The 24,538-nt window shown below is 39.8% G+C and overlaps 1 protein-coding gene across 1 annotated transcript in view; it reads right to left on the bottom strand.

Moving 5' to 3' along the window:
- Positions 1 to 24,538, bottom strand: part of PAPPA2 (pappalysin 2) — a gene marked incomplete at both ends in the record, with an annotated part of 219,983 nt that overhangs the window by 67,924 nt on the left and 127,521 nt on the right. The window contains 2 exons of the mRNA XM_081113216.1: positions 12,781 to 12,997; positions 13,436 to 13,571. Of these exons, the coding sequence (XP_080969342.1) occupies positions 12,781 to 12,997; positions 13,436 to 13,571 (353 nt within the window). The remainder of the gene's footprint in view (positions 1 to 12,780; positions 12,998 to 13,435; positions 13,572 to 24,538) is intronic.

Here is a 24,538-nt window from a genome sequence, read left to right as displayed (position 1 = left end):
TTGAAGTCTCTGCCCCAAAGCTGGCACCTCAAAATATCCCTGTTGGGAGATGACCATCTCTTTCTAGAATGTGACCTGTTTTTAAGTTCAGGGCTGGACTCTGATAGCCACAGTACTGAGTAATTTGCTTTGCTCATTTCTAATTCTGGGCCCAGTTTTTACCATGCTTGGTTGTAACACTAGCAGTTCCATCCAGATGCCCCCTGTCCTTCTAAAGAGAAACAGATTTATATCACCTAGCCAAAAGCACTCCCTTTCAAAAGCCCTGTGTCACCAAGTTTCAGAACCCATGATGTTAATGTAGATTATAAAATATGTGGAATACCAAAGGAAGTCAAAACAATCGCTGGCTAACCCCCAGGGAATGTGCTTCCTAGCATGCACCAGGGAACAGAATCGCCCATAAGAAACAATAGCAACGACTTTATATACACACTTTTTTTTCTGCAGTTTGCAAGGGCAGCAACTCTTTCCACACAGGGCATTTTCTAATGAGGAGTGATCACTGCAGCCCCCACTTGACTGCACTGAGGACTCCCCACTACCTGTTATTCATCCCTGGGTACCAATTAAACACTTCCCCAGTCATATTTGTCGGCCAAGCCTGGGGAATTGTGAAAGGTGGAGTTAAGTGAGGGAACAACACAGTCCTGTGAATAAAGTTGAATGGGCAGGAGCTTCTATTTGTGCTGTTGCTAAAAACAGTACCTATGGGACAGAAAGAAGGGGTAGTTGGCTTCTCATCAACTATGTGTAAGTTGAGGGCTTGATGATTTGCAAGCCAGCACCTTAAAGGAGCTCCAAATTTACCTATAAAAGTAGAATCTAAAACACATGCAGGGCCCCTTTGGGACTCTCCTCTCCGCCTTGGCTTCCTTTCCCCATAAAGTTTTTGGACTCCCCAACAGAAGCTCCCCGTGTTCCCATCATCTTGTAATCCCAGAATTTGTCAGTCCTCAACTGACATCAGATTTGGAAGATTACTCTCTTCTGCCCTTTTGCTCTTCCTGGCACTCCAAGCCTTGCAACATCAATGGCTCGCTTGCTTATGGAGAAATGAAGGCCCGGGGAAGGGAAAGGACAATCCTAAATGCATGTGGTGAAACTAGATGGTGTAGCCAAAAGCAAGAGGTGGGGTCTGGGCACTGGGCTTGCTGCCACCCCATCACCACACTTCCTCCGCTCCATGATTATGGCTACACAGAACCAGACAAGGCCTGAGCCGTTCCAAACAGAACTTATGGTCAAACCTGTCAACAGTGTCTGTCTCCTTGGCAGGCTGGCAAAATGACAGAACCCTAAAAATGTTGATTTGTTTTTGTCTTCTCTGCTCTCTCCACCAACTGCCAGGAAGAGAGGCCACAAGTACAGGCTAGACCAGAGCAAAACTGGAAAGCAGATGGCATTTTAAACTCATCTCTGTCCAGCATCACTTTCTCTGCTTCTGTTCCCCTAAACTGCCCAATGCCTACAGAAGGTTGCATTCCAGCAGGGCCCTGGTTTGCTTTTGAATTGTCAAGATCTACAAGAGAATACCCCTGGTATAAATAGTTGATAATGACTTAGAACATTTCTATTTCTATCAAAAAATTATTTGCAATTTTAAAGAGGCCTGCACAGATTGTCCAGACTTGAAGAAAAAAACCTCGTAATTTATGAAACTGAGATAAGGCATTGAAAAGTCACTGTTTCAAAGTCATCGTATTAAAACCAGCCAATTCCTTAGCGGGAGACACCAACACCAAGTCTCCCTAAACTGTCTGTGCCCGTTCCTAGCTTTCCACTCAAAAGCTGTCACTCAACTAGTTCTTAGAATGTATCCTGCTAGGAGCCATCTCAGACAAGATAACATTTTAATAAAGGTTATTTCTATAATAGTCTAGTCATAGTCCAATAATCGCCTAAATGAGATCATGTCAATGACCTTTTCTTTGTTCCTCTAATACCCCATGAGAGCAAATAGTTGAAAAGACTCAAACAGCTCACTCACTATGCCTCCCCAGACCCATCATCCACCAGGCCATCCATCATGGGCCAGGACACTCGGAATCCTCTTCAGTGAATTCTCCTCCTTCCCCCCTATTGTATGGACAAGTCATTCTGGGAAAAGGAAGTTGGGCAAGAAACCTACAGAACAACTGAGCAGCTATAATTCTTTCCTTGCTTAAGAAACAAAAACAGATTCAACGTTAATTTGCTAAACTACTTTGGGGAAGAAGATAATCAAATGAGTAGAAATGCAATACATATTTAATATCTACAGTGGCTTTCCCAGCAGCAAGAGAGAACACTTCCCATCACCCCAGAGCACTCAAAGGAAATCCTCTCCTAAAAATAAAAGGTGAGGAACCAGCGAATGAGCAAATGTTTTAACATGTAGTCCCTAGCAAAAGGAAGGGAGGAGCCCTTCACTTTGTGGGGCTATCAAGAGGGAGGTCATCTGAATGTTCTACATGGGACAAGTCAGGGAGGAGACGCCTGGCAGGGTATAGCAGCCTGATCCAGGCAAAGGAGGAAGGGAAAGTGCTGGCATTTCAACTCTGAGCTCCCAATACTTGAAGCACAATAGGAACTGGTAAAGCAGCAGCAATGAGGGTTCCAGGGAATAATGAAGCATGAAGCAAAATGACGGATAATAGAGATGGAATGATCCTGTTACCAAGACCAGGCTCACACACTGATTACAGCAGGGAAGGAATGCCAAGGCACTGAGCTGTGTTCTGGCCACAGGCCTCTGGACTAGGACTCAGAGGCTTACAATCCAGCCCCAGCCTTATCCCTGAGCTACAGCATAAGCAAGAAGGGAAATTTTCATACCTGAGTCCCAACATCTCCCAAGTGGCAAAGTCTACAAGAGAATACTTCCTCCCCCAAATTCTCTGGAATTCCTAAAGTCACAGAAAGGAAGTTCTATGGCAAAGTTGCTTCCCTTTCTACCACACCCTTCCACCCCCAACCAAAATCTATAGTGCCTTTCCCAGCAGCAAGCTCCTGTGCTTTCTGAGTCTATGTACAAGGGAAGGTGACCCAGAAATCCTCTGTACTTGACTTAGGGATACAGAGGCTCTGTCTTCTCCGTCATCAGATCCACCTTTTCGAGAAAAGCTTTCTCAGGCTAAAGACATCTTTTATGGCACAGCACAGGGGTTCCATGAAAGAGGGCTCTGAAGAGGCAAGGCAGGTGGGGTAAGTCAGCCTCAGACGACATTAACCCTGCATGTTACACTAGTTCATACATTGCAAACGGAAAATAAGTTCTTAGTGATCACTAATTGTTGTTGTTTTCCTAAGTATTATTTATTTTTTGCAGTCCTTGCTTCAGGAAACAGAACTTGAAGAACAAAGGCTGCACAGAGAAAGCAACAGTGCCTAAACTAATGTACATGCATGGAAACTTACAGCTGATCCCTGAGCATCCAACCCAAACCAGATCTACATTATGCTTTGAATACTCAGTTTTTAAATTACAGATACATGCCGAAACCGGTTTGGCTTAGTGGATAGAGCGTCGGCCTGCGGACTGAAAGGTCCCAGGTTCGATTCCGGTCAAGGGCATGTACCTGGGTTGTGGGCACATCCCCAGTAGGGGGTGTGCAGGAGGCGGCTGATCGATGTTTCTCTCTCATCGATGTTTCTAACTCTCTATCTCTCTCCCTTCCTCTCTGTAAAAAGTCAATAAAATATATTTTAAAAAAAAAATTACAGATCCTGTCCTTTACACCAGCAAAGAAAAACAGCATAGCAAGTATGTTAATAATGTCTATGTGCATTTTTATGTTACATATACAAGCGTTAGAAGCTGAACACCAATATTATTGTTATTATGATGTCCACAATAATAGCTTAATAGTAAGGGTTTTAAATGTATAAGGTAAATCTGTTTAAAAGTTGTTGCCTTGAATATAGAATCATACAAGAGCACACTGTGTGTGTTTGTTATTTTTTTCTTGACTCAGAGTCAACTGTTCCCTAGGTTTCTAGCCCAACTTCCTTTTCCCAGAATGATTTGTCCATTAACTATGGGGGAAGGAGAATCCACTAGAGATTTTGATTATCCTGGCGGGTGATGGATGGCCTGGTGGATGACAGGCCTGCTTGGGGAAGCACAGTTTGTGTGTCCATGCTTAGGTTGTTTTAAGTAAATAGGAAAAGATTTATACAGGAAAAAGAAAGGAAAGAAAGAGGAGAAAATCTGGGGATGATACTACTCTTTCCAAAAACATTTATTTTTTACTTAAAAAAATAGCTTTATAATGGCACTTCCATTTAAAAAGTTAAATCATTTTTAAAATTTAGTTATAAAAAAAGGACATTAACCTTTTCTAAAAGAATGCCTTACATAAAATGAAACACACACAAACACACACACACTCATTTACACACTAGACCAAAATTACTAAAACAATTAACTCTCAATTATCCAACATTATGAAAATAATCATGATGCAGATCATTTGAAAAATAACCACAAATTTTTTTTAGGTTTTATATAATTTTATAATCTTCTAGGAAACAAACTGATATTACTAAATTAAAATTACATGAATGAATACTATAGTAAGTCCAGTTGAGCCACAAAGAACAGAGCTCTGAAGGTGGCTCAGGCTTAGGAATAAGGGGGAAATTAACTTGGGAACAAAATATGGGTAAGGATCACTCACAAAACAAAGGTGGTATATCTAGAGAGTGGAGAACTGAGAGGACATTCTCTGATAGAAGGCGGCTTAGGCAATCTGACCAACCAAGAACTGGGGAAAGTCTATGAGAAGACCTTACTCTGGGAATTACTGTTCTTCCCTCATGCTTTTGTCCTGCATTCAAATTCCTCACATGCCCATTGTGGCCCAGGCTGTGTGGCGAGTTAAAATTACGTAAGTATAGTATGTGCCTCTGTCAGGTTAGGAGACACACAATTAGATGCTTACAACTCCAAGGTCTATGCACACTTTCAACTAGTCCAAGCTAACATAATGAGCTGAACATGACTGTTGCCTCCTAGAATCCACACCGTATCATTTCCTCAACTGTATGGGGAGGACCTGTGACTGGCTTCTAAGCACCTGAATATGTCAAATAAGACAATGTCACTTCTGATTATTTTGCCTAGACTGAAAGTTATCCTTGTTGAGAGATCCTCTCTCTTGATGGTTTTGAGGGAACACGCGGCCATGTGAGAGCTGGCCAAGGGAGATGGCTGTGTGACAAGGAACTGAGCACAGCCTCAGTGCCACCCCCAGCAGGAAACTGAGGCCCTCAGCCTTTCAGAACCAAGAACCAAAATCCCTGTGATTTCCCCACTCAAGCCTTCAGATGAGAACCCAGTCCTGGCTGACATCTCACTGTAACCTTACACAGGATCCAGTTAAGACTGGTCTAAAAATCTTGACCTCAGGAACTGTGAGTGTAAATGTGTGTTGGTTTAAGCTGACGAGTATGTAGTAGCAATAGACAACTAATACACACATAAACCAGGCTTTCAAAATTGTAGGTCCCCTTTCTGGCTTACCTGCACTTGTAGTAATCTCCAAGAGAGTGAAATATTTTTTCTCTGATTTTCTCTTATGAGAAGCAAAATTATTTCTTGTCTGAGCTAGGACCCAAAGGGAACTGGGTTAAAAATTCTCTTTTTCTAATGACCCCAAGTCCCCTGGATTCTGCCCATAAAACTGCTCTAATCTAGAAATTCATTTCCTGAACTTTCCCCAAAGTCCCAAGTATGTTTTCAATTCCACCCTTTTCACCTACTTCATCAAAGATCACTAGCGTACCTGCATTACTTGGAGCCCACATCTACATTTCTTGGTTTCAGGGTTTCCTCAAAATAAATATGCCATTTACATAAACACATTTAAACTAGAGGTGCTCTTTATTTATCCCAAGGTCAGTTAAGCCCTTGTTACCCCAATCCAAATACAGTGTGAGGGAGGGTGGTGGTGTTTCTTGGACAGCAGTAGACATGAGTATATTTCTGAAACAGTCTTCCATTCATATAATGAAAACTTTCTTTACTAAAAACAAATTACTTGAATTCTAGTCTTTGTTGTGCTAATCTCAAATAAGGTGAATTTGTGCACTTGAGTCTCAGTTTCCTCAATTGAAAAATGATTCCTGGCAACTATAGGCACTTGGTAAACATTTTAAATGATGCATAGTCTATCTCTTTCTACACACACACACATACACACACACACCATATAGACTAGTTTTACAAATCCATTTACTTTAAACTTTTCAGAAGCCTTTCTTTTTCTTAAAGTGAAATACAGCTACATACAATGTGTACACATGCACACACACACTCATTGTATTAGAACTAAATAATTGCATGAATCAATTATCCACAATGGTAAAAAAGGATCAAAGCATGACTATATAAAGTGAGTGAGAAAGGATGAGAGTAAGAATGAGAGAGAGAAGAAAGAACTCATTTTCCATGTAGATATTCATTTAAAAAGATTAATATCACACTCAATTTTAAGTTAGAATACTTGGCTTTGATAAGCTATAGTTTAAGGTAAACCTCAGAACCCATTAAGTTTTATATTTATGAGTATCTATTACTTGTTTTCCATCTCAATCAGAATGTGTATTTACACTGAATAAGCTAATGAGGTATTTATACTTTATGTTTGCCTTGGACTTCAAGTAAGGTCAAAACATAAAAATTAAAAAAAAAGAAAATGTGCATTTCTAGTGAGGTCAATCTACTTAGGCATTATATTGAAAAGTTGTCTTATTATTAAAGTTAGGAACTTTTAAAAAAATCTTATCTGAAATACAAAAAGTAGAGTGAAAGGGGTTTCTTGACCTTTTCTGCCAGTTACCAACTAATTGCCTCTCAGTTGCAAATCCACCCTTCGTTGCCCAGAGATGGGCCAGGCAAATGTTGCTTTTTCACCAGTTAATATCACATCATGTTTTCCAGGAGACATATTGTAACTGGAGAGACACTGCAGAAGAAAGGGCATCTCTTCTTGATTCCTATATGTTTTCCTCTCCTTGCTTCTGCTGCACTTGATGTCCAACAGAGCTTCAGTCCTTCACTCTTGGTACTCGCCTCTTAACAAGTTTCAGTGACATCCTACACTCCCATCAAGTCCCACCAGCACCCTAGCTGACTTTCCAGCAGGTCTCAAATGTACGCCAGGGAATGGCTCCTCAGAAAGTTTCATGTGCCCCAAAGGCAAGCTGTCCAGCAAGCAGCTTCCTCATGAGCTCTGATCAGCAGCACCCCACTGGGGGGGTGTCATTCTCATCAGCCCCAGCCTGTGAAACTTCAGAGAACTTCCCTGCCACCCAAAGTGCCACCGCCCACTCTCTCCATAGAGATCCTCCCACAGCCTCTTTCACATTTGTTCCTTCCTTTGATACTCTTCCCTTGTCCCTAAAAGTAAGAGTTGCTTTATCTGCCGCTCTTCTATGAATTAGAGTTCTCCATACCCCTTAGTAGTTCATCCTCTGTTACTAGTTAATGGTTATTTATATTAAACTTTCCCTATTGTAGCTACTGTGCCCTGACTGGACCCAGACTAACTCAGAATGGAACCAGAAGTGATAATGGGAGACAGATTCACAAAGACAGGATCTGGGGACCAATTGGTTCTGACAATGCTCAGCTCCTTGCCAGTGGGAAATGGGATGCTAGCAATCCCTCAAGTGCAGTGGGATCATAACTAATGAGCTTTCACCTTTGGCTGATTATGACAAAGATCCAACTGGGAACACCAAGCAGCTGCTGGCCTTGACTGTAAGTGTTGCGCAAAACACTGCCAAACACATCACAGCAGCAAAGGGGAAGACAGCACACCAAAACCACGAAGAGATGCTCCATCCTCCTGCCGTCTCTCCAGAACCCTCTACTGACAAAACTTAACATCATGCCAGCTGGCAAAGGGTCATTCCTGTTCTGGTGTTACAGAGGATGGCACCCAGACACAGCTTGAGAGCTGAGAAGCAACACATTCAAGGATCCCTGGCACATCTTGTAAAGGGAGGATGGTAAAAGGTAATGATGGGGACTGTGTGCAATGATGGGGAATTAGAACGTACTACAAATTCCACATCTCATTCTCAGTTAATCTCACATGAATACTATGAAATAATTGCTCCCTGGTTGCCACTTACATACCAACACTACAAAAAAAAATAATAAGAAAACTCTTATCAATAGCAAAAACTAAGACTGACAGCTGGAATCTGTGAGGATTTCCTCCTGATTTTAAAATGTATGGAAGCTGAATTGAGAAATATCATTGGAAGCCCAAGCATGGATTTTTTTCTTCTGAAGAAAAAGCAAATAAGGAATGGGGCCACACTCAAAGAAGAGAGGGAAATGGGAAGTTCTTTCTTCATTCCTTGGCCCAGGTAAAGACCAGAAAACTGGATACTGACCTTCAAGGGTCACAAATATGCTCTGCATCCATCAGTCCTCATCCGTACTGCCCTTTCTTTACTATTTCAAAACTTCAGGTCAGGGAATATAGCAATTTTGGTCAGGTGGAATGGGAGAAGGGAGCAGGGAGAATTGGCAAATGCCATTGGACCCTGAGACATAAATGCCCCAAAGAGAAAAATGCTAGAGTCCTAAAGAATACCAGAGGCTCGAGGTCATGAGATAAATTTTCAGAATAAGATCTTGGAGCAGTTTTATACAGTGAAATCCTACTGTCATTTTAAACAATTCCATGAAGCAATGTGCCCTGGGCTCACTGGCAGTCAAGAAAAGGAAAGGTTAAAAATAAAAGAAAGGCAAATATTTATCAAACAAATGGAAATCAGGGATGGAAATTTTAAACCCAGATGAAGTAGAATACAAAGACAAAAGCATTTCAAGGGGCAAAAGGATTGGCAAGAGGTTTGATCCTAATAAAGACGAAACAGTCATGGGCAGTTATACACCTAATTATTCCACATCAAAGTATAAAAAACCAGTACTGCTTAAAATACAAGGAAAAAGTGAAAGAAGCACACTTGTTTGGAAGGTTACAGTACATTTCCAACCTTTTCTAGAGCAGGTAGAAAGAAAAATCAATAGGAGGGAAAGTGCAAATACTGAAAAGAGATGCATAGTCAGAAGTTTCAACCACTGTCATGAGACCACACCCTGCGAAAGGAGATAATGTTCTTCAGAAGAGTCAACACAGGATCTGGTGGATACACCATTAATTAGGGTCAGAGAAGTTACAATCAATGTTTCCACTGGGTTCATGTGACTGGAAGAACAATTCTGTCATAGCAGATACCACATGCCCATCAGTGATTCTCTACTATTAGTGAATTCTTCTGGACTTGACCTTGTGAATTTCCAAAGTAGATAATCAGAGTTCTGATTAGCTACATGCAAATGCACTCAAAGGCAAATTAACCTATTAGTGTGTGGGTTATATTTCGAACACACTCTCCCACTGCATTGATCAAAAAGATGATTCCCACTTTCCAAAGTCATAAAAACACAGTCCTGGATTGGTTGGGGATCTACCTGATACTCTAACTCAGTGGTTCTCAACCTTCTGGCCCTTTAAAACAGTTCCTCATGTTGTGACCCCCAACCATAAAATTATTTTCGTTGCTACTTCAAAACTGTAATTTTGCTACTGTTATGAATTGTAATGTAAATATCTGATATGCAGGATGGTCTTAGGCGACCCCTGTGAAAGGGTCGTTCGACCGCCAAAGGGGTCGCGACCCACAGGTTGAGAACAGCTGCTCTAACTCATGAGAAGTTATGGCATATTATGTAGGGCCTTTCCCTAAAGTGGCTAGAGCTGGAAACAGCTAGAAAGTAAGAATGACTTGAGATCTTATTGAGCACTTATGGCCAAAACCTGGAGTGCTAAACTTGGTTTTCATTAAAAGGGTTCATTATCAGTATGCTAAGCCCAAAGGGTCATAAACTGTGTAGCTGTCAAAGCAGAATGGGAAACAAGATGAAGAGAGAGTTCAAAGCCAATGGGTCCAAGCCAAGGATCGTGAATGTTACTGGAGAGACAGACATGGGTTTACTGGCCTCCACTGAGGCTCTGTGGGCCAGTCAGGCTGGTATCAAGATGCATGTGGTAGGACAGACAGGCCATTGGTCATTACTTGTTAAAAGCAAAATGGCTAACACATCTTCTACTGCCAGGCCTCTGTCAACTCTCCCTTGCCCGTTTTAGTATTAATGGAATTCAGGTCATAAGGGGTAAGAAGGAGGAAGCCAGGAATCCCTCTCACTGTGCCCAGAATTTGAGGGTTTCATATTATGGTCTATCCACATCTACAATTGTGATTGATACAAAGATGCAGAAAAACTTCTTCTAATCTTTCAGAGTATGGAGGGATACCGATTTTAAATCTGTTCCAAAAGCAAATATATGGGATCTATTCAGTTCCCTGTGTATCAAAATTTACTATATTGCACTGATTTGCTGGCAGAGAAGGAAAAGCCAATTTGCATGGTTCCTGTCAGTCAGATGTGGTTTGGAATTGCTTATGCATTCCAGATACACTCTATGTATACTGGAGAGTCATATCTTGTTTCTGCTGGTTTGCATGCATGCATAGGAAACTTGTTTTTCCCCCAGTGCCAAGTGAAAATAGGTGAAGAACTAGCAGCAGTGCAGCAATAGTCTCCGTTAATCAACCTCTTTATCAAAACGTCATAGCTGCAATAGTGAGAATCCCCGTCTCTTGAGTCTACTGAGGCTGTGATTTCTACTTTTCTGGCTTGCTTGTTCAGTTCTCTTCCATGGAGCATTGAGAGATAAAGTCTGTAACTATCACTCAACACAGTTTCTGATCCCTACTATGTGCCAGGCCTTCTGCTAGGTACTGAGAGATACTGAGCAGAATCCCCACTGCAGGCTGCTCAGAGTTTAGTGGGAACAAACAGCAAGTAAATAGTTACCACCCAGTGTGATAGATGCTTTTGTAGAGTGTGGGTTGTGTCCGAGACCCTCTGGAGGCAGGGAGGGAGTCTACCAAAACTCCACCAAAGAAGGTGAATCCTGATTGTGAAGCATGAGTTGAAGTGGACAGGGACTGGAAGGCATTCAAGAAAGTAGAAACACTATGTGCAAAGACATGAAGCGCATCAAGAACACATGTTTCAAGCACCTAGAAAGATTCTGTATGGCTTGAGGCCAGAGGTAGAGCCAGTGGAGAAAATAATTTGAAAACACATGAGAAAGAGGCAATAATTCTAGTAAGCAATGTTATTTTAATAGTCTACATTCTTGTGTTAATATGTGATGATGTTTGTTCACTAAGAAGACTTAGGAGTTGCAGATAAACTAGCTAATGTTCCAGTGTGCATTACTGTTTCTCTCGCCCCAGCACTTGCAATAATACCTGGCACAGAGTTCGCACTTAACAAATGTAAACCACTATTACTGCATGGGGTAGATAGCTTCTAAGGTGGCCCCTAATGATCCATGCCCTGATGCAAATCTCTCCCCTTGAGCATGAGCTGGACTTATTGACACATTACTAAGGAATAGATAATACCAGACATAGTGGTATTAACTTTCAACATGATATTATAAAAGGACTGTGGCATACTTCTGGACAGTTGCATGTACTCAAATGCTCTTGCTCTCTTTGTCACTTGGACCATTAGTTGCCATGTCATAAGGACATTCAGGCAGCTTATGGAGGAGCCCACACAGCAAGGAGCAGAGCAACGCCTTCGTGAGCATGTCCACTGTCAGCACCTGGGTGAGTGAGCTTGGATGCCAATCTCCTGGGGTCTGCCAACAGCCATAGGAGTGAGCTCAGAAGTGAATTCTCCAGCTCCACCCAAGCCTTGGCCAACAGCTGGATGGAAACCTCCTAAGAGACTCTGAACCAGAGGCACCCAGCGATGTGCATCGATATTCCTGGCCCACACAAATTGTGATAAGCCACTACATTTTGATATAATTTGCTACACGACATAAGATAATTAAGATATTATACTAGTGACATCTACTCTTAGTCCATAACTATGGTTGGGTTTCTTGTATACCTAGGTTGGGTATGGTGGTATCAGACTTTCTCCTTGGTGATGGATCATGGCCTGGAAACCAAGCTTTTGTGACTGTGATCCCAATTGCCTAAGGGACCACACTCCTTGAGGGACTGAACCTGTTACCTAGTGTCCCACCCAACTGATCAGACCATTCATAGAATGAGTCCAGCCCAACTACGGCAAAGATTACTGTGTTTGGTGTGCTCCCCCATCAGGGCCAATCTGGGCACACCAACACTACGGATTAGAGTTCCTCCACTACCTTCGGCTAAAGTCCAAGAAAGGTCTATCTATATGATGACAAACAAAGATGTCCTCAAAAAGACACATGTAACTAACATATTCTTGCTTTCCATATGTAACTCTACTTGATTATATCACACGCCTTGGAAACTGTTAGCCTTGCTAAATACACTGTTCAGGTGGGAGCAAGTGAGAAAGCCTAGATTGCTTAGGGAACACAGGGTTTTTGGCCACAAATTTTTGGCAGTTTATATAACAAGATTAATTTAAAGGCAGTGGTTTTATACATAAAAAATATTTTAAGACCTTGTAAAGATGTTAAATATTTACATAAAATATTATGCTCAGTAAAGAAATGAAAAACAAAATATAAAACCCAAATAGGCCTTCTACCAATGGTCTTTGCTTACTTCTTATGTCTTTTTAGCAGTTCTTAGCCCCTTTTTATAGTTACTGATTAAGCACTCACTGCATACACAATGCTGCGTATGGAACTGATAGCATCTCATCACAGCTACGTGGAAAAGAAAGGAAGGAAGAGGACTTTGTACCTCTGTCCCTGATGATTTTGCCCCTCATGCTCTGGGACGCAGTCATTAGGAAGTGAAGGATTCAGGTGGGAGGCTGTCCTGAGAGCCACTGCTGAGATGCCTATGAATGGGGATGAGAAATTCAGCAGCACAGAGGCGGTAAGGTGGGAGAGCACATTCGGGTGAAGGGTCACATTGACAACCAGTGGGTTATGTTGGCATGACAGTTCATAGATTCCTGGAGAGAAATAAGGACATAAATCACACGTTAAGCCATTCAGGTAGCTCAGCGATTTTTAACTGGTGTATTGCAAGAATTTTTAAACCATGCAATACCTGACTATTTAGTCAGAGGCACTGACCTGTTGTCTCTCAGATTGTCAAATGAAAAAAATGACAACAGCCAACACAGTAGCCATCCAGTGTGGATGAATCTAAATTATACCTTTTTTTTGGTCATATTGGCAAAAAAAAGTATTTTTTTTTTTTGGTGTGCCATGAGATGAAAAAGGTTGAAAATCACTAATGTAGCACCATTTTTTTCATATCTAGTATTCATTTTTAACTTCTCAATAGCTGTGTAACATGCCTAAGGTCCCAAACAATATCAGAGGCAGATATGGAGCGGACTCCTGGTCTATGGATTGTCTTCTAGTAGCCCTATTGTCAGACTCACCAAGAGAGTGGTTGTTTCCACTGATATCAGTCAGGTGGACAGTCACTGTGGGCCGCTGACGTTTCCCAGATACCAGGCCATCAGACGTCAAGAAAATAAAAATTGTTGTGGCCACTCCTGGTCTACTGAAACACACCTAGGCATAAGCACAGAAATGTGTGAGCCATTATCTCCATTGGTCTATCAAAACACATTAAGTAAGAGCTCCCTTCTCCCTTACAAATGAGAAGAATGTGGAGTAGGCACACAAAGTTGTCCAAAGTCGCAGCAAAAGTTAAATAAAATTAGATGGAAAGAAGATAACTTTCAGCTACTGAGCTTCCCATCTTTTTCTGGGACTTCTGGCCTCAACTGTTCCTTTTTTGCTTCAACCAGTCTTTCTTTAAATGCCTCAGAAAGGTCATTCAAAGAGACAATAAGGCACCACAGGACCAGCCAATACCTCCTTGTTTCCACAGTGAGAGTGGTGGACAAAGACAGTCACTGAGCTAATGTTTTGCTCTGAACCAGCCCAGCTAATTATTCTTCCCCACCTCCCTATCTTCTCCTAACATTTTTATCAGAACCTCCCACTTAGTACATGAACTCTGACATGGGGGAGAGGTTATTGCGGAGCCTGTTGTGTGTGATATTAGAAGCTGCCGAACTGTTTATTCTTATGTGGGTCTCCTGGTGCACCAAGTATGTATGTCCTATTCTTGGCTGGAAAATAAGCCAACACTGAGGCACAGAAAAACCTAGTTATTTATAAAGAATATGCCTCCATGGTTAGGCTGATTAACAATCAAATAGTCTTTTAGAGTGAACTATGGAAGTCTTATCCCTGGAAATCCTTTAATATGAAAGAAAACATCAAAGAATTGGGGATGACCCGGACTGCTGCTTTTTTACACTGAAATCATTTGAGGTGGTAATTTTAATTTCCTATAGCTTAACATTATTCTTTTTTTCCCTGATTTTCACAGGGGAGCTTTTATTTTTCTATATAGGACTTTATTTATTTACCCTTTGGATTACATACATATTCCAGATATTTGTTTACTGAATGCAGACTGATTTTAGTCTGTAGAAGGACAATTATATAGCAAATAAAGTAGGGACATACTAGGAAACCATAAGTGGATTTGACTCTATTTTTCTTATTTTTTATTATTGAATTTATTGGGGTGACAATGGTTAATAAAATTACATAGATTTCAGTGGTACATCATCTATATATTGTATGGTATGTTCAACATTGCTCTTAATTTCTGTTGAGAAGGAATTCCCACCTTCCCTGGTGTTATCTGGGAGTTACATTGTTAGAACCTGTGTACATTTCTAGCTTTTTTTCAGGTTCTGAGGGTGATGAAGCCCAGGAAAACTGTCCCTGGAGTAAAAGTGAGGTCCACATGGGATGGCAGGGACCTCCTCTCAAAAGTAAATCATGCTTTCCATTTTCACGAGAATTCTTCCTTGTCCGCAGACTAAATTTCCCCAAGTCTTGGTGGTGTGTTTATAGTGTTCATTTGCACTGCTGGCTTAATTAGGGGGATTTTATGATTTGCAGTGGTTGATGGAGCACAAGTCTCCCTTCTTCCTCTCCTCCTTTGAGGGAAAGACCAGCAACACTCTCTTTTTACAGTGTCTTTTCTCCCTTTTTCATTTCCCCTCTTTGACGTAATAAATATTCCTTTACAACTTAAGAAATATCCAGACCCATAGATTATGTATGGCTTGCAATATGAGGTCCTTTGTCCCTGGCTGGATGAGGGCTAGACATGAAACACACGGTAAGGTAACGAACAGTCTCGCTTCTCGCAAAGCCCTCAACTCTAGCTGCAAAGGACATCAAAGACCCCTGGGAACGCCCACAACTTCTTCCTTTTCACACACCACAAAAGAGACCGAGTGCTGGAAGAAAGTTCTGGGTTATTTCCTGAACCAGGAACCGACAGAGTCTAAACATGGACCTGGTGGCTTTACCCCAAAGGCCTCAGACTTGAAGAGTGGGGTGGATTCAACAAGGAACAAGAAGCCCAGTCTTCCCACCTTCAGTTAGGGTCCCACGCAGACATCATCCACATGAAACTAATTAGGGTAGGTCTGATGGTGTGGATTTCTCTGTCCTGAGGGCCTGTTCCCAAAACCTCCAACTCATTTTACATCTTCCAGAAATGTGTCTCCTTGCTCTAAGGGTCTTTGAATACCAATCACTTTGAACCCTGGAGCCGGCTCCTGGTGGCAGTGTCCCTCTCTGAGCCTCAATTTGTGGAATGTGGCTGTGCCAGGATTTCCAGGCCCTGGCTCTAGCAGAAAAAACACAGGTGAGGCTTACAAAGGAGACAGAGGCAGCGGAAAGCAGGGATAAATAAAGCAAAGAAAGGCAAGGATCTGATAAAGGTATAAGATGCCCACTCAGGTATTTCTTCTCAGAGCGACACAGAAGAGGGAACTAAATTCCATTCTCATCGAAACAACAAATAGGCCCCATAACAGCAGCAAGTAAGTACAAACTCTCTCATACAGCTGTTGGGCCCTCAAAATCAGAGGTTAGTTTGAATCTGCACACATGTGCCTAATCAATCTGAGTGGGATAAAATGGACCAACTATGTTCACCATTCTGGAGAGAGGGCTGGCCAGGCAGACCCCTGGGTTTGATTCTGAGCTCCCGCTTAACTCTCTGGGTAAATCTGAGCAACCCATCATCTCACCTCTCTAAGCCTAAGGTCCCTCTTCCCCACACCTGAGAAACAGACATACTACCAATCTCACGAGGTTACTATGAGGATGAGATGAAATCAACTAAAAATGCATAGAACAATGCTTATCATCTAGTAAGGGCTCAATATTCAATAATTCTTATTTCAAAAAAAATATTTCTATTTTGTTTATACTTCAGGAAGACAAGGATAAAAAAATAAAATTTTTAAATGAAGCATATATCTGCACATTTAGTATCTAGAGAATTGTGATTTTCTGAACTGTATATACTATTTTAAATTGGTCCTTATAGAAATGTGAGTTGCTACTCTAGGTTCTACTTCCATAGAAACTGGCAATATTTGAGGCTCTTGGTTTGGAATGTATCTCTACTTTATAAGTGGAATCTATGAAAAATACATTATATATACATATATAACTCTTTTATGAGACTTTTCAGGAAATTCAGTTCAATATACAGTTATTAAAAACCTACTTTTGCCTGGCCTGTGTGCCTCAGTGGTTGAGTATCGACCTATGAACCGGGAGGTCATGGTTCAATTCCAGGTTGGGACACATGCCCGGGTTGCAGAATCCATCCCCAGTAGTGGGCATGCAGGATGCAGCTGATCAGTGGTTCTCTCTTATTATTGATGTTTCTCTCTCTCTCTCTCTCTCTCTCCCCCTTCCTCTCTGAAATATATATACACACACATATACACACACACACATATATATATATATATATACACACACACACACACACATAAAAAAACATACTTGTGTTATACATATAAACTTCTAGAATTTACAGTATAATTAGAATATTAAATGTGCATTCCTTATTCAAACACAGAATATTTTTAAAAGTTATCTTTCCATAGCCAAGTCACAGCTGTTTTAATACATATAATAGTTCAAACTATTTTTACTTCATAAAAAATAATGAATTTTGTGTCCCTAGATATGAAAGATAGTCAGTGACTGAAGTAGAAAATTTGGCCACATGAAGCTTTTACTAATTCTACCCCCATGCCACCTTTGGCATTACAAGTAGGACACCCTTCTAACTGCCACACAAAGTGCATTGTCTGAATAGCTGGCCCTACCCCCTTCAGGACAAAGCACCTCAGATGCACCTTTAGGGAGATTATTCAGTTCTGAAATGAGCATCTGGCATGCCCCAAGAGAAAAAAACAGCAAGATGCCAAGAGGGCAAGAGAGCAAGAGAATTGTAGCTTTATCTATAAGGTTTTATTATTTGTCTTAACAAGGAAACTAAATTCATGTCATACATGGGCGACATAAAATGAATTTGAACATGGCTCTTATGAAGAAGAAAAACTATAGGTGGACATCAGAAAGGAGGTGAGATCTTTTAGAAAAATGAGTGATTATCGGGACTGAGGAATGTTCTCAAGATAGAGGGATTGTCAATGAAATTAGCTCAGTGAATCCATTGCAAGATACTTTGAAACAGAGAAAACATAAATTGGAAGGATGGATGGATGGATGGATGGATGGATGGATGGACGGACGGACGGATGGACGGACGGATAGTTATGGACATAAGTAGAAAACCAGTCCCACACCCTCAGTTGCTTTTTCATCCAAAGCTTGCATATTAACCACCGGATCTAACTTCTGGCCACTCATGAGGGCAAAGCTGAAAGAATGTTTCCCTAGCACAGAACTGTTTGGGCTTAAGAAACCCTCTTCAATGTGTCTGCTGGGTAGAAACAATATACTCCCAAGCCAAGCATTTCAACTTCCAGGTCATCCTCGGTGGTGGTCACTGGAGAGTAGACCCTGAAACTATACCACAAACTTGAAAAGAATCTTCTTTGAGGTTTTAGGATGCTTTTGGTTAGTTACAGGGTTGTTATTATTTTTCCTGTGCCTTTTAATCTTCATTGATCTATGGCACTTCCTGACCCAGAGAGAATGGGGAGGCCCTTGAGTAGGATGAGGTGGGCAGACATCCAATCTGGTTGTGTCGCACTTGACAGTTTGCCAAGTGTGATCCCATGCTGTGCCAGAGCCTCCATCAGGCTTGTTGGGTTTCTACTCCTATTTGAGATTTTTGTTCTATAATATCCCCAGAATATAAAGGTTATATTATAGACGTGGAAAAAGCAGGATTCTGGTAGCTTAAGTGACTTCCTCTAGCTAAATGGTAGAGAGGCAGGAATTTAGGTTTCCAACTTTGTTCTGTATTCTTTTGACTGCCCAATGGTTGTTAATTTGGGGTGTGCAGGAAATCACAGATTCCTTAGAAAATGTGTTGACATTTGAGTCCCTTCTACCTCCCAAAATGAAGTCACACAAACACGTAGGCCTAAAAGTTTCATTAAATTTCAGGGAGCTAAGAGAACCCTTAAAAGCCATTAGCAGTCCAACTGGGAGGGAAGTTGTCAAAAGAAATTAAGAACTCCTGCACTATTGGTTGACTCATATGTCTTTTTGTAGATGAAAAATTATCAAATATTGGAAATTTTATCTGGATCCCCCTAGTAACATTGCAGCCTGTGTAGATTTCAGAAATTTGACAAGGGAGAGATTAACTTTCAAAGTTTTAGGGAATTCAGCTGAAGTCCAAATTTAACAGATAAAAGAAAGGTGTGAGGCAACTAGCCTCTTGCCAATGAGCTGTCTTGGCAGTCTCCATACCAGAGGATGTGAGTCAAAATGCGAGGGAGTTTTGAACCTGGTTTAACTTCATTCCCTTGTCCAAACCCCTCTCTCTCTTGGTATTGGTCAAAACCCAGGTGATGTTCTGTGTTGTTCCTTCAGAGTACAAATGAGGCTATAAACACCGTGAGCTTATGTGGCTCTTTTTTCAGAAGCGTGAGGTCATTCTGTAAAGTTAACAGGGAACCACCACGATGACCCTCACTGTCCAAGGGGAGACATTTAAAACGTGTGCTTTGGCAAGTCAGTGGAAGGTTCGGATCAGAATCAACTCATTGGCTCAATTCTTCCTAAGAATTTTCCTCATCTGTGATTTTAGACATTAGGGCTAAGTATGTAGAGACTCCGTGTTAGAACTGGTGGGACTGAGGGGTATCAGAAACAGACAAAACCAAATCTTTAGTGAAGGCTGTGGTCTGTCCCAGACACCCTCCTTCATGACTGAGCACTCTGTTTCTGGAAACTGGCCTCAGAGAAGAAAACCATTACAAGGTCAGGCCACTTTACTGGAATAGGAGAGGGCAGAAATCCCTGTCCAATGGCCTTTTGATAGAAGTGAGTGGTATACAGGTGGGTCAATTCAAAAGCACCATCCCAACTCCTGTGGATGGGATGCTGATGGCTTCATGTGGCTATTTTTCCCTCTGCCTACTCCTATTTATTTCACTCCCCGATAGCTGTTGATCCCAAGGAAAGTTCTTGATCAATCTTTGCATGGAACACTTCATCTCAGAGTCTGAATCCTGGGGAAACTCCACTTTTGACAAAGTCTGAGCAAAGAACAAGGTATTATAGAATATAGATGGAGAGGGTTCTCTTGGGAACAAGAATGCATAGGTGAGGGGATGAAGGAGCACTCTGAAGAATCAGGCAAGCTTCCTTCTGGTTAAAAAAAAAAAGTGCTATCTCAATTATTCATGATGCTGGGAGTCTGCTCAGTTGTCATGTCCAAGCCTGTAACAGCTTCCATGAAAATCAATAAAAAGTTAGATTAGCAGTAATCAGATAGGAAAGTGGACAATGAGTGCTTTACTCTCTGGGGATTAACTGTGTAGGCACAGGGACATGCCCTTCCTCTTTCAATATACCAGGCTAGGTTGGGATAAAAATAAAAAATCATATATACACAGTCATCGTTGCTTTCTCGGGATTCCCCAGGCAATGCGGGGAACTGCATAGGTTAATTTTCCAAACAGAAGATTTTCTTTTGAAAGGCAAAAGCTTTTTAGAAATTTCAATCATGTGTCCAGAAATAATTCCAAAATATACTAGAAATCCTGCCTTCCTAAATAGAGAATTCTCTGGCTAGTTGACATTCTACATTTCTACCTTGCTCTGGGTGCCACAAATGCTTTTGGATGCCAACTGAATGTTGAGCAGCAAGGCCCTAAAGCCATCAATGGATATAACTATCTTTGCCCTTAGCATCTGATGACCTAAGACTGTTCTCTTATTAATAATATGTGTTTATCTCATTTTTTTAAATGTACCATCAAGCTTAAAATAAAATGCAGACCTGGAATGAATTGTTTAGTCCAAACACTTCATTTTAAAGCTAAGAAAACTGGTGCCCAAGAAAATTATATGATTTATGTAAAGTCTCTTGACTGGTTAGTGGCAAAGACAGGGTTTTAAATACTGTTTCTCTGAGTACATGTTTCCTCCCAATTTTTAAATTCCCTACTAATTTGTTGCTCCTTTTCTATGCCAGACTGAAAATTCAGAAAACTAATATTGTTAGAATTCCATGCAAAAGTAAACAGTCTCTAACAAAGGGTCTTGTCAACTTTCCTATGAATAAAGTCAAAAAATTCAAAGTAATAATCGGACTTGGTGCCTTCTACACATAAGCGCTTTTTTTTTTTTTTTTAACTAAATCATGAAATTTGGATGGTTTTCTGGATGGTTGAAGTAATCTCTAAGTAGAGTATTGTCACCTGACTGATTAAATTAAAAAGAATTAGAAGGATTGCCTGATTTAGGAAAAACAAACAAAAACGAAATTTTAATATCAGAGCAACAAGCAATTTTTTAGCATAAGTATGTCTTGAATATAAAGTAGGACTTATTTACACTTAAAATTTATTCACTGTTTATCTGAAATATTTTTTTCTGCAATCTGAAGTTGAAAAGTATAAGAATGCACAATAAAAGAAAAGAACAGATCAAATAAAGAAAAACAGCCGAAACCGGTTTGGCTCAGTGGATAGAGCGTCGGCCTGCGGACTGAAAGGTCCCAGGTTCGATTCCGGTCAAGGGCATGTACCTGGGTTGCGGGCATGTACCTGGGTACCGGTGGGGGATGTGCAGGAGGCGGCTGGTCGATGTTTCTCTCTCATCGATGTTTCTGACTCTCTATCTCTCTCCCTTCCTCTCTGTAAAAAATCAATAAAATATATTTAAAAAAAAAAAAGAAAAAAAAAGAAAAACAGAGAACACTAATAAAAAAGAATAAAGGAATGGAGGGAAGGATAGTATAGATAATTTTAACAAACTAGAGAGCGAGAAACGTTAAGGTGGGTAGACACTTTTTGACCAACAAATAGAGAATACACATTTCTAACACAAACTGGTCCTTAATTTCTGAATGAATAAAGGCTCACTATTTAAGTGCTTTCTAATAAAATGTAGGTCCAAGAAGAAGAGGAAAAATAAAAATCTCCATAATGACACACAGCTGGCACAATAAAGTTGTTATAGTCTGAAAAATCAGTGCTAGAAACAAACAAAATGCTTTTAAAAACCCATGATTTTAAAAAGAAATTATGAGATATTTTAAAATACTTAGGGCATATTGATAATGAAAGTTACGTATGTTGACATTCATAGGCTACAATTATCGGTATACTTTGAGGGTGGAAATTAAGGAACAATGAAAACAAATTATTCAAGGATTCAATACAAGAAGCTAACAAAGAATGCAGGTATAAATCCAGAGACACCGGAAGAGAAGAAATGCTAAAGATAAGAATAGAAATCAGTGAGTTATCAAACTAGAATGATAAAAGAAAGAAAACTAAAAGCTAGTTTTGAAGAAATCCCAGGCACGAGTAATCAAGGAGAGAAAAAGAGAAAAAGAAAGTCCAAAAATATGTAATATAAAGGGATTGATAACTGTAGCTAATATAAAAATACATTTTGAACAACTATCAGCACTAAATTTGAACATGTGGAAGAAATTAATACATTTCTGGAAATATCAAATAGTCCAAAATTAGAAATGAAAAATTTAATATTTTAATAAAAACCAAAATCATTTAAATGACAATCATAAATCTTTTCTCTAAGAAGCCCAGGCCCAATTGGTTTTATAAGTGGGTTCTGCCAAATTTTGAAGGAACAGGTAACTCCTATTTGATACATGTCATTTCAGAAAATTAGAAAAAGGGGAAACTCCAATTTCATAAGGCTTGTATAATCTGAATATTCAAAAAAGAAAAATATAAACTAATTCCACATAAGAAAACAAATGCAAAGATTCAAAATAAAAATTAACCAATAAAATCCAAGAATATATTTTAAAAAAACAAGTTTACTTCATGAAGGCAAAAATGATTTGATATCTCAAAAGTAAAACAAATCTATCGATGTGATTCAACATAATGATGGATCAAAGGAGAAAAATCACGTGATTATGTCAACTGATGAAAACCAAGTATTTGATTATTTCAGCTCATATATACCAGTATGTTTTTCAAGAAGCAGAAGAAGTTATCTAAGGCTTATTCTGAAATTTACATGGAAAAGTAAGTGTTCATAAATAATAGCTAATGCAATTTTTGACATGTGCCAACAATGAAGGGGAGACATTCTCTACTAAGTATATTTATATAGTGAAAGTTATAGAAATACATAGCCAGCATCGTACTCAAAGGGCAAAAACTACAGCATGTCCCTTAACCCTCTGAGTGCCAACCAATATCCTAGGAACTATGCTAAAATTGCCAAGGCATTTTTGCTGATTTTACAGCAGTTTAGGAAAAAAATTATGAATCGCAAGTAAATGAAGTTACATATTCAAAAACTTAAGGAAACCTTTACTACACTGACATATTTAGCAATATCATCATAAAAGCAGACTTAGAACTGGACGCCATTTCGAAGCTTTGATAGCGCTCCAAGCACTTTTGGCGAAAGACAGGAGCACGATCGTGCTCCCCGGCACTCTAGGGGTGAACATCGAGAATAAAACAGGAATGTCCACCTTTGCCACTCTAATTCAACATAGTAGTGAAAGTCGTAGCCACAGAAATCAGACAAGAAGAAGAAATAAAAGCCATCAAAATTGGAAAGAAGGAGGAAAGCTGTCACTATTTGTAGATGGCATGAAACTGTATATAGAAAACCCTAAAGATTCCACAAAAAAACTACTAGAACAATCATGATCAGTGACCAATTCCATCACTTCTTTCAAAGTCTATCACAGATTGATCACTGTATCCCTGCCCTTTGGTTCATACAGAGACAGAAAAGTGTGTAGTTGTGTTGCCCCCATCTCCCAGTGATAAAACCACAAGGCATTTTACAAAAATTGATAATCAGAAGAGGAAAGTTCCCAACAAGAATAAAAGTGCAGCAAACAAACAAACAGAACAAAAAAAAAAAGAAAAGATAATGGTGGAGGTGAAATCTGAATTAAAGGTAAACAGAGTTATAGAACTAATAGCTGATTGTGGGAATGCTGGGGCCACTGTCATTGGAGAGAGTCTAAGTGTCCAGCCAGAGGAGCTCAGTGAATTTGAACTTGTCAATGTGGAAGAGAAGTGGTGCTGACAAAAAGGATGAAGATGCCCAGAGGGAATTAGTGCAAAAAAAAAAAATCACCTTAAAAATCCCTCAGAATTATTTTATAATCTTGAAAGCTTAAAAAGGATGAATTTTTTCCTTCAAAGAAAACTCCAGGTTCAAATAGCATCACTAATGAATACCTCCCAAATTAATACCAACCTTGCATAAAATATTCCAAAGAATTGGAGAAATAGGAAACTTATTTTTGGAAGTAAAATCTAGCCTTCATCATAAAACCTGACAAGATGGTGAACTATAAGAAAATTGAGAGCCAAGCTCTAATGAACATAGATGAAAAATCACTTAAAATATCCACAAAATTATTTCCCAAATTACTGACAAAGGATTATACATCACATCACCTTCAAGTTGTTATTTTTTTTTTCCAGGTGTGTAAGATTGGTTCACATTTAAAAGTTTATCAAAGTCAAGATAGTGACAGGACAAAGGAGAAAATAATAAGAACATCACAGATGCAGAAAAGCATTTGATAGAATAAAAACTGCCTTTTGACTGACAACTATAAAATGTTAAGAGAAACTAAAGATTTAATTAAATGAAACAACATATTAGAAGAATAATATGTTAAAAAGAGCAATCTCTCCCCAAATTGACATAAATTCAATGAAATCCCAATTAAAATTGCATCAGATTATTTTTTTCACATGTAGAATTGAAGCTGATTATAATATGTATATGGAAATTCAAAGGAAAAAAGAAAGTTTAGAACTTACATTATCAGATTTTAAGACTCATCAAAAACATTCAGGAAGTAAGAGTGTAATGTCAATGCAAGAACATACAGAACAGGAGAACAGAATAAAAAATGAATAAGCAAAACAAATTGAAACCAGAGGGGGATCCTTTACATGCCCTTAATTTCAGAATGGCTGAAATTAAGGTGTCAGGTACCACATTTGGTTAAAATGTGAAGCAACTGC

The sequence above is a fragment of the Myotis nattereri genome (assembly GCF_964212035.1).
Source record: "Myotis nattereri genome assembly, chromosome: 18".
NCBI classification, from domain to species: domain Eukaryota; kingdom Metazoa; phylum Chordata; class Mammalia; order Chiroptera; family Vespertilionidae; genus Myotis; species Myotis nattereri.
Note: the sequence above shows the minus strand (reverse complement) of the source record. Positions and strands in the feature narration are given on the sequence as shown.